The sequence below is a fragment of the Cyprinodon variegatus genome, unplaced genomic scaffold (assembly GCF_000732505.1).
Source record: "Cyprinodon variegatus isolate N-32 unplaced genomic scaffold, C_variegatus-1.0 Scaffold80, whole genome shotgun sequence".
Classification (NCBI taxonomy): domain Eukaryota; kingdom Metazoa; phylum Chordata; class Actinopteri; order Cyprinodontiformes; family Cyprinodontidae; genus Cyprinodon; species Cyprinodon variegatus.
The window spans coordinates 1,335,388-1,346,327 of NW_015150533.1; the positions used below are offsets into that span (position 1 = coordinate 1,335,388).

General features: G+C 41.1%; 1 protein-coding gene across 1 annotated transcript; it reads right to left on the bottom strand.

Moving 5' to 3' along the window:
- Window positions 1-27: 27 nt before the first annotated feature.
- On the bottom strand, window positions 28-10,164 carry rgmb (repulsive guidance molecule family member b). The gene is made up of 3 exons (XM_015373064.1): window positions 9,683-10,164; window positions 5,250-5,785; window positions 28-2,976 (listed from the first exon to the last, which is right to left on the bottom strand). The coding sequence occupies exons 1-3, from the start codon at window positions 9,798-9,800 to the stop codon at window positions 2,218-2,220; spliced, it is 1,413 nt and encodes a 470-aa protein (XP_015228550.1). The 5' UTR covers window positions 9,801-10,164; the 3' UTR covers window positions 28-2,217.
- Between the last annotated feature and the right edge of the window lie 776 nt (window positions 10,165-10,940).

The following is a 10,940-nucleotide window of genomic DNA, read 5'->3' on the forward strand; positions in this document are numbered from 1 at the left end:
ACAAGAGAAAATGTTTTTTTTTTTACATTTAGTGTAACTTATTTTTAATACATTATTGTTTTAGAAATTAATCTATTGTGATTTAAAGTTTAAAACTTGTTTTACATCAACTATGAAGTACTGTAGAGAAAATTGTTCTGCAAAGCTTAATGTGACATTTTTTTTATGGACTGCAATGGTTAAGTTTAGCATGACATTTAACACATGACCAGTTCAGCAGCCTTATATGACTGTTAGTATATTACCTGTTAAATAACACATGAGTGTTTGGACTTCTTTCTGTTTAAATAAAAGACCAGCACACACTTTAATTCCTCCATTCTTGTTTTTTTTTTTTAGTCTTTTGAGCGCTTTTAGTAACACAGTAACATAGCAAGGGAGCACCACTAGGTGGCAGCACAATCACATCTGACATTTTTATTTAAATAATTATCCAACAACAAGAATATGAAGCTTAACTTCCCCTAAAGGACACTACGTTCATAAATAAGTTAAGGTATTTCATCACTAACCAGTCACTCTTCACCAAACCGACACTCACATGATGAAAGAAGATCACACAATAGCTAAAACTAAAGCAGATCGAACCAACTGGGAATAAATATACAGAATGGTACATGTTCCATAGGGTAGAAATTTCTACAAGGCATTGATTCCCACATCACAGTGCTTATGCTGACACATTTCAATAAGATACTTTTTAACCTCCAATATTTCACTTTTATCTCAGTATGAAACACCGGGCCAAAAATTAAGCTGGTTTAAAGTAGCAAGGTTTAAAAAGAGACAGAATGAAGGTGCTGGTTTGGTGGGGAGTACACTGAACATGCCATTTGTCTTTGGTTAAAATCAAACCAAAAAAAAGGTAGCACAGCATAACATAGTCTGTACTTTCTTTTGACTTTAAGGTCAGATTTTGGCACAAACAAGATGCATTATTAGAACTTTTACTATGTTTCAGGGATCTACCAGGTACTCCGCTGAATCTTAGAGCTTGCTTTCTGGAAATTGCCAGGTACTCTCCTGGAACTTCTGTCAAGTTTATCAAGAGCAAAGTTTCCTAATAATATAGAGCTGTACCTCAGAGCAGCTTCTAGGAAAGTGCTTATTTCTATGGAAGGTACAGGAGAGTGTGTGGTAAGTTTTAGAAAATGAGCCTTAAGTTCAATGAAGGTACTTGGTAAAATCTTGATAAATCATCAGTAGGTTTAATGAAAGCTCAAAGAATATTCCCAGACGTAATCAGTAATTTGAATTAAAATGACAGGGAAATAATTTGTAAATTCCAGAAAGTATCTTTTAAGGTTTTGGGGAAAGTGCTTGGTAAGTACCAAGAAAAGTCCTAAAAGCAAGCTCTTGCATTCAGGAAACTACCAGCTATTTGTAAGCAAAGCAGTGAAAACAAATCACTATGATCATTAAATGTTGGCAAAAACAATAAAATAGTTCTGATGTAAATCACATAAAATAAAGCAAACATTCATTTGTTTTTCAAAAATATTGAAAACCCCTGAAAACACACAGACAGAAGTAGAATCCAATAACAACAGAGTAGTACTGATGGTATTTGCAGCGACAACAGACCCAATACATTCAACAGAAAAGCTCACATTAATTGTCCTTAAGATAAATGCTCACGCAGATCAGCTGCTGGAAAAATGGTTCATTTTAGCATCAAAGCTAAAAAAAAAAAAACAGGACAAATACTTGAATAATTATTGGTTTAGTGAAAAAAAGGAGCAGAAACACTGACTGGCATTGTGTAAAAAAAAAGTTAAAATAAAGTGCTTTTCTTAAAAAAAAAAAAACTCCTCTGTTTGAGGTATTTGAAAAAAAAAATCACATAAAATCACATAAAGAAAACAATATTTATACTATCACGCTGTGCACTTAAGAAACTAGATAACTATTTACAGATGATTCACCCACATGGAGATGCTCTCATTGTCAGTTGCATTTGATGATTCTGACCATGCCAGGTAAGATGCAGTCAGTGCTGGCAGGCCTTCCTGTTCACACAGGGGAGGGTCAGCCCACCACACCCCATCTTAAAACATTTCCAGTTCCCAATAAATGTCTGATCTTCTGATTTTTTTTTTTTCTCGCTCTGCATCAGTGCTCAGTGTCGTTTCTCAGCTAAACAAATCCTCTGTAAACTCCTTTTGTAGTGCACTTATACAGGCCTACATGCATTCAGGCAGACATTGGGGGCCGTTCTCACATGAATACAATGCTTAGAGTACACAGCAGGAGCAGAGCAAGCTTTTTGATAAGCTGAGAGTCAGAGTAGAAGAAGGAGGCTGCAGAGCCACGGGGATATATCCTCCATCTATCCCGGTGTGGATGAAGGTTCTCCATGTCCTTCTGGGCACTGTGTGCGGCTAGTGTGAAGTTAGGATCTCCAGTGGTCAGGAGATCAAATACACAAGAGTGGAAGTAGATGTCCAGGACCTCCAGCTGTTCGCTGCAGCGCTCCTTTGCCTCTTCCATGCCAAAAATTGGTGAAGATCCAAATTGGTATGCGTGTGTGTGTGAGGAGTAGCTAGGCTGGCGCAGCTGCTGTCGCTGTAGGCCCAGTGCAGGGGGGGAAAGCGGCAGAGGGAGGTGTCCCGAGTGGTCGATGCGTTCGCTGCTGGGACAGCCGTTCAGGCAGAGCTGCAGGTCCTGGGTATCATCGTAGGCCTGAGCCAGCTCTTCTGGGATCCGCACAGCCAGCGTCAGGTAGCGCCCCACCTGGCGGATGATTACTGTCACACCGATGTAGCCAGCATGCAGTTCCACGTGGCGCCCAGGGCTCCGTTCAGAGATCCACAGAGCCCGGACTTTACCGGAGGCACCGCCAGCACCGAAGGAGGTGTGGATAGGGTCTCCGCTGCTCACTGTCCCATCATCAAAGGCAGCTGGAAGGCTGTCTGTGACAGCCTGGTAGACCCGCTGGTCTGTGCAACCCTCATAAGGCTTGAAGATGATGGTGATCTAAAGTGGGAAACAGCATAGACATTTTTTACATCATCAGACAATTGGGAGACGATTGTGTACATTGTCTGCCATATTGTTCAGGTCTTTGACTCAGTTAAGCCCCTGAAAATAAATCAAACCTTTCCTGCATTCATTTGGTCTCCTGCTTTGCCACAGCAGGCGCTCATCATGACAAACTGAAATCATTTAGACTCTTTGCAATTCTTTTGGATAAAAAAACAGTTTTTCAGGACTGTATGGATCAGGTGATATACTTTTTGCAACCATGGCAGCATTTTGTACCTGCTTTGATTGTGTTTTCTGTAGTTTGAAAAATAACAAACAACTAATATCTACCAGCAGCAGTTTGCTTTGAGTTTAATTTGATCTGGAGCCATAAGAAGTTATCTTTTACAAGAGTCATCTGCTTCTGGGATCTGAAACAACATTTAAAGGAATAGAAACATTGAAATATTTCAAAGCAACGTCGATTTTACTTTACTTAAGGTGCATGCTTACAAAAGGGTTTGTTTACGAATGCAAAATGCAAGTAAAAAATAGCAAAGCATTGGTCGGAAATGACCAAGGGCGTGACACAAGTAGTCTGGCATTGATTGTCAACAGCTGAAACAATTGCCATTAACTTTCATGCTGTCATAGTGTAAACTTTAAATAATATGTGTGAACATCTCTAAAGGAATATTCACACAATTAATAAATGTGAATAAAGACGCACAGGAAGACACAATCATCTCAATATTCAACAAAGGACTTGATGACTTTTTAACAAGTTGTAATTTGACACAGCTAAGAAAACATGCTGACACATGAACACACACACACACAGCTCCATGGGTGTGCAGACGCAGCGGTGGATGCAGGGTGTGGTGGGTGAGCATTACGGTTAGCTCCAGCATCATAGTTCCGGTGAATGGCTGCTTTGTTCACATGACAGCCATGAGGAATGAGGCCTGGCAGCCCATTAAGCCTGGAGGGCTGTTAATGTGGGTGTATATGAAAGTGTGTGTGCATGTGTGTGTGTTCGAATCTAATAGTCGTGACTAATAACTCGCCCCACCTCTGACACAAGGTCAAACCTTCAGCTGCAAAGTGTAGAAAACCTGCTTTCTACTCTCTCTGGGAATGCCATGGTATTAGTGAATAGCTGTGTGTGTATGTGCCTTAATAATTAAAGCTATCCACTAAGCTAGAGAGGGCAGATCATCAGGGGAAACATCAACATTGCTTCTTTAACACCACAAAGATCACCTTGTGTGGCTCATATGCTCCATGTAGCGCCATGCTTCTTTGCTGTTGCATAGGGGCCTTTTAACATGCCTAGTGCTTTAAGCTGACTGCAACTTATAGGACCCATATTTCCTCACATGGACACACAAATACTTCCAAACGAGCTTGCAAGTAAACAGAGGCTTCTTTCACGCATCTCGTTTAAACGTATTAGCGGTCAAGTTATGTGCAGCCGTTAACCGAGTTAGGTTTGCTGCACTGCTGCAGTCACAAGAGGTGGTCACAAGATCGAGGCCGCTTGCTTTGCACCTGTGTGCTTGTTAAAGCCAGAGCGACACAGGCAGCCTAGAAGAGAATCAAGTAGAGCTACAGTGTTTGCTGTCTCCTCACTGATAAGATTTCTTATTTTTGTGGCAAAGAAAAGAAGCACACACACACAGGAAGGTTAAAAAAAACTGTCAGCCTTGTTGTAGGCTGTTACAGATGTTCAGTGACATACTTTCAGCCCTGAACCCTCCTCCTGAAATCCAAAATACAACCTTTCATACTCACTCTGCAGAATGAACTTCATGTAACACCCTTCAGTGCGGACTCAGTTACTACAGGGAGATGACTCTAAGTAAACTATATTCGTTATAAGGTCAAGTGTGACAGAGCACAGATATGTAAGTTGTGTACTAAGCACTAAGTCTGCTCAGTCAGGCTGCAGAGAGCCAGAGGGAGGGAAAGAATAACGGGAACAGGAAGTCTGAGAGAATTACAACAATTTGAATCAGTTTAATATTTTGCTTTCTATTGCCGTCAAAATCTGTCTGTTTGAATGCACTGGATTTGGAAAGAGCCAGAGCACTGCTAGAAAAGGCTAACAACTGTATAAAATACCAACTTTTTGTCTTTTATTATTATTATTTTTTTTAAACCTATTTTTTTACAACCCTGTTCTCTCCAACACACTGTGTGACAGCCTCTGCTCCTGATATAGATAATACTGACAACAGGAAGGCTGCAACGTTTTATTTTTTAACCATTTCAGAAGTTCTCACCTTGTTGGTGGCGGTTGCACTTGAGCCGGGAACCACAGGGACATTAGTGACCTGCACTGACAGATAGTCATTATCGATAAGAGGCCATGCCCCCTCCACCTTGCAAGTCTGGAAGCTGTCCTTAAATGTTCTCAGGTGAGGGTCCCCAAACAACCCGCAGAACAAGTACCCAGGCCGAGAGCGCCCATGGCCGTGGCTGTGAGAGTGGGTGTGGGAGTGCGTGTGGGTGTGCTGGGTGCGGCTGTGATAGTTGCAGGGTTCAAGGTGGACCTCTGGGTGGGCAGAGGGGGTCGGGCCATCTCTGGAACAGTTTCTCTGACTCATGAGGTCTGAGATCCCAAGCACGGCTGAGTGGAAAACCAGGTCTCCCCGGCAGGCCTTAGCTGTCCTCTGGGTACAGGCTGAGTACGCACGCAGAGCTTTGCAAAACTCAATGTGGAAGCCATCCACAACGGGCGTCAGGTGGGAGGTCAGCGAGACGAAGTCGGTGGTGCACCTCTGGATGCGACACTGGGAGGTAGCCAGTTGGCAGTCACCTGTACGGGAAAAGATCAGAGATACCTTTAAATAATAACATTATATACATGTGTGGTCATTTAGAGTTAAAACCTTATCTTTACAAAAAAATCTATGCACCAACATGGAGAGGTTAAGGTCAAGTGTGAGAAGACTTCCTTTGATCTTAGACTGACAAAGGTATATGCTGTTACAGCCCAACCCAATAAAAGTAGACAAAAGAACCAGCATCTGATTAAAACACTTGATCAATCAGCAGTGCCGCTTTGTGAGTGCAATAAACCTTAAGTGTAATAAACCAAAGAGCACCCAGACAGAACGATGAAGCAACATCACCCTTCCAATAGTGAGATAATCCTGTCTGTACAGCCTGCAAAACGGAGATTCACAGGGGGAGGCAAAGCGTCCAGCAAAAAATTCCTACACACAAAAATATATCCTGTTTTTTCATGTTAGAACCAGAAATCATAAGGCTTTTATTTGGGATTTAATTTAATTATAATATAATAAGAGCAGTTTGTCTTTAAGAATACAACAGATTTCTGCTCTCCATCTGATTGACCTGCAACACAATAATCTGAGAAGCGGCTGGGAAGCCCATAGTAGCTCTAGAGGAGCTGCAGAAATCTATAGCTCAGGAGGGAGAATATGTTGACAGGACAACTTAGATTCTTCTGTGAATATGGATTTAAGAAGAATAAAGACTAAAATAAAGCATTAAGCAGCCATGTTTGTACTTAAGGCATAAAGAGGAAACAGCAAATATTCTAAACTAATTAAAACTGAAATTAAACTTCTTAGTCTACATACAAAATGCTAATTATGGAGGACACCCAAAATGGTAAATAACCCTGATCACCTCACCCGCTTAAAACTGGATAAATATAAACAGTATGCAGGTTAGAATGGCATAGTCAAAGCCCAGACATAAATCCAGCTAAGAATCTCTGGCAAAACTCAAAATTATTCAATATGATGGTAACTATCCCCCTTTGTCTCTCTGCTTGGAGACCTAAAGGAGTTGCAAAAAGTAATATTTGAGCCAAAATGTCTGTTTATGTTGTTTTCACATGTTGATAGAGAGAAAATCAAAAATCAAAAACATAAATGTAATTTTCCAAAGCACCTGTGCTCTTAAAACAAGCTTATAAAATATCAGTTTAAAGACGTATCATTTACCTTCCACTCCACAAGTAAGTGCATCTGTCCAATAAAATGTCCAATAAAACACCCAAGTTTGTGGCTGTAACATGGAAAATTATGAAAAAGGTTCAAGGAAAATGAATGAAATGTTTTATATGTGGAAACTGGAATGAGTGGTTTGTTTGTTCGCATTGAAAAGAACAAACACATGATCAAAAATCAAATTCACCATCACACCCCTCTAGAACTGATTCCTTGGTGTGAAATTTAATCTTTGATTTTGTATCTGTTTCCACATTTCTAAGTGGAACGAGGGTCAAAATGAGCCTTTTGTATCACTGACCATCAGATGTACAGAGGGAGTTAGAGGCAGAGAGAGATTAGAGACCAGACCTAATGCATCAGTCACAGCGTGCTCCTATTAGATTAGTCCAGAAGGAAAGAGAGGGAGAGGAAGGCTCTGCATAAAGGGACAGGCTGCACAGAAACACAGGCAGTGATCAGAAAAAAAAAAAAACAGTGGTACAGTATGGCTCCTATGTTCAAGCAAAACAGGAAAAGAAAATGATCCCTCTTTATCATTGTAACGTCTACTTAGACCACTACCACCACTTTAACCTTCTACAAGCTCTACCCTTTCTAAAATAACCAAGGACTAGTGTCCAACCATGTGGGGGCAGTGCTGCTCTGAGTTTCAAAAATAAATAAAAAAATCAGAGTGCAGATGTGGATCGGACACNCCCCCCTCCACTCACAGCAAGCTTTAGAATCTCTCCCCTGGCTGTTAAATACTGACACCAGCCCAAAGATATGTCTTCACATATGTGCAAAGGCTGCACAGACCGTCTGAGCACTGAGGGAGCATTGTGTCTGCTGCCCTAGCACTCCCAGAGCTTCCCTTTTTTTTTTTTTTCCCTCCTATCAGGCCTGCAAGACTCAAACACTGCTGCAAGACATTCAGTCAGGACCATTTTTAAACCACATATAGATCTCAATGGATGTCTTCATGATCCTATCTGTTCACATTTCATTTTTTTAACCACAATATCACAGTGCACAGACATAAGTTAAAAAAAAAATGTTATTGTACATCCAAGTAACTCGGTGGACTTACTAATATTAAACCCAACAAGAAGCCCTTGAAGAAAAGTTTGCACCAGTAAAAAACCAAAGAGCCATCGCTGGATTCTGGCCTTCCATAAGGAGCTTTTCATGTTATAATTAAATATGTTCTGACTATCTAAGGTTGCTTATTAAAGAGAATTATCTTATCTTTTTTTCTCAGGGGATTCTAGTGATCTTATTAAGTATTCATAGCTGTTCTTTCGAAGAAAGTCTAATCTATGCATATGATTAAGGGACGTATGGTAAAGCAAGTAAAGGTGGTGAATACTGAAAAGGCTTAAAAATGCTATTAAGAGGAGAATAAAGAAATCTCTATGTAAGAAACTAATGTGTTCAGAGGATTTGTTTGAATTATCCCCAGGAGCCAGTGTTTCTATTAAAGACAAGATAGGAATCAGATGTTTTTTTTTTTTTTTTTTTGGCAAAATGTACCCACAGCTCCATATTCTAATTATTTTACATTTTTCCTCACGTTGCATTTGCTTAGGCTTTAAAGCAGCGGTTTTCCGTTCTACAGCATCTCTAAGCAGCTTCTCCACCATCAGAGAGCTCCAGATATCCCAGACTGGTGTTTATCTACCTGTTCTTTGTCTTTTTTTTAATCTCAGGAGATCAGATTCTAAAAAATAAACAAATAAAACTTCTGCAACTCTCTCTCAGCTGAGGGAACAGCTTGTGAAGAGCTTATTGATCACAATGTTGTGTGCACGCTCTCACGTTCTCCACCAGCAAGCAATCACCTAAACCCCCAGCAACAATAGTTTCAGATAATCCAGACGCTCCCTTCTTGTCTGTGCAAACATGCTCAGAGCTGACAGCACAAGTACATGTGCATCAACAAAACGAAACATTATTCACACCTTTTAGCAAATAAAACACTGTGTTTGCCTCACCAAAACCAAATACACATTCTTTCCTGCTGAAGCATGTGGGGTAGGAGGTAGTGAGAGGGGTTAAAGCAAGCAGGGTTCAGTGTGCTCCACAGGGCTGTGTGTGTGTGCAGGAAAAAAAAGGGGGGTCCTGCTGACCAGCAGTGTTAAACTAATTACAGGAGGTGTGACTGCCTAACAAACAGTCTGCACACACAGAAAATACATTACAAAGCTGGGAAAACATAAAGCAATCTGCAAAAGATAAACTGAAAATGTACCACTAACCTCACATAAGTTTCAATTAAGCAATTTCCTGCATCACTAAAATATCTATAAACATCAAATGATTTTAAGCGAATCTTTGACTACTTCCAATGTTTTACTTTTTAAGCCTCCAGTCAGAAATAAATCCCAGTCTGTGGTTTTATGTTCTCCAACACCACAGACTGAACTTGCATTTCAATAGATCTGTTATGGACATGGGGAGAGGTAGCAGCCCTGTTTTCCCTTCTCCTCCCCTCCTCCATGAGCCATTAAGGGGCAGACAGGAGAATGACGGCCCAGGAGAGTGGAGGAGAAACTCGATCCGGACTCAGACTGCTGCACTGCCGCTTTGGAGAGAGCCATTGTCAGACAGGAGAGGTGCTGGGCCCCGGCACTAAATAAACCTTTAATTACTTATTAATTACCTAAAGCCCTAATAAGTGCATACGGGAAATGAAGTGTTTAAAGTTACCTAAATCAAGGCAAAGTGTTAAATGACAGCGAGATAGTTACCTATGTGAGCAGCGCAGCAGAGAGCGGTGATAAGCAGCAGCAGCGGCCGGAAGCGGCGCACCACAGACGGTGAAGCGAGGCGCTCAGCCCCGCGGCAACAGCATCCGGCTCTCCCCATCCCCGTCCATGCAGGGCCAGGAGGGGAGAGTGGACGGAGTCCCGCAGAGGGAGGACGGGTGGTGTCCAGGCCTCCTCAACTCTTCTCCTGCCTCTTCTTCCTCACTCTTCTCTCCGTCCTCTCCTTCTCTGGTGCGCATTAAAGCACAGCTGCTCAGCGGAATGCAGGGAGGAGGAGGAGGAGGAGAGAAAACAGTCAAACAGTCCAGAGTCACTTTACTCCGAAGACACTTTTACTTTTCTTCCAGGTCCCACGTGTTTTAGAAGCGCTCCCTGGCTCTGGGCTCCGACTTTAACTCTGATTATGATCACCCTCCTCTCCAACAATCACATCTCTCCCTCCCCTCATCAAACAGGGATTTCTCCTCCACTCTCTCCACTCCCCTTTCACTTTCTCCTCCTCCTCCTCTGGCTCTCCAACAAATCAATAGAGAATCAACCAAACCCTGCTGGCGGAAAAACCCGCCTTCAGACAACCGGAGACGACTTTAACAGTGAAGACAGCAATAAAAGTAGTAAAACAGTCACATGCAATGCTTTCACTGTGCAGAGAAGAACTGGAATATAATGGCAGAGTTAAAACATGTCCATAATATGAAAATCTATTTTTCCCCACCTTCTCTTGATTTTACCTCATATTTCATCTGTAAATAGTTTGCAAAATCATAGAGCACAATAATACCATGATCATCACTATTTTGACAATGGGGGATTAAGATTAACACACCATACACTGAAAAAAACTATCCAGAAATAAGTAGAAATTTCTTAAATTAAGTTTATTTACCCTTATTTTGAGTAGGTAAATGAGAGGATTTGCCAATGCAATGAGTGTTTTTACTCTTAAATTTAAATATAAATGTTCTTGTTCTATTGGCAAAACCTCCCTTTTACCTTCTCAATTCAAGAACAAATGCACTTATTTTAAGAAAAAATTACTTATTTCGATTTTGATTTTTTTCCCAATGTATCTCAAAACCTGTTATCAGAGAAAACAATGGGTTCTAAAATGTCCTGCCAAAGAATATATAGCACCACGAATGTCATGCTGGACATCTTGCTTACAAATGAATTGCTGGACTTTGATCTGCAAACATAGCTGTGGACAATTAAGCATCAGTTTAATCCTTTTCTTCCCATA

What these genes read in the sequence shown, in the direction of transcription:
- rgmb (XM_015373064.1), bottom strand. Translation starts at nt 9,800, where the DNA reads ATGGGGAGAGCCGGATGCTGTTGCCGCGGGGCTGAGCGCCTCGCTTCA. An exon ending in CTGCTGCGCTGCTCACATAG is followed by an intron (nt 5,786 to 9,682) that starts GTAACTATCTCG and finishes TTTCCCGTACAG; the next exon opens with GTGACTGCCAACTGGCTACC. An exon ending in GTGCAACCGCCACCAACAAG is followed by an intron (nt 2,977 to 5,249) that starts GTGAGAACTTCT and finishes TTCCCACTTTAG; the next exon opens with ATCACCATCATCTTCAAGCC.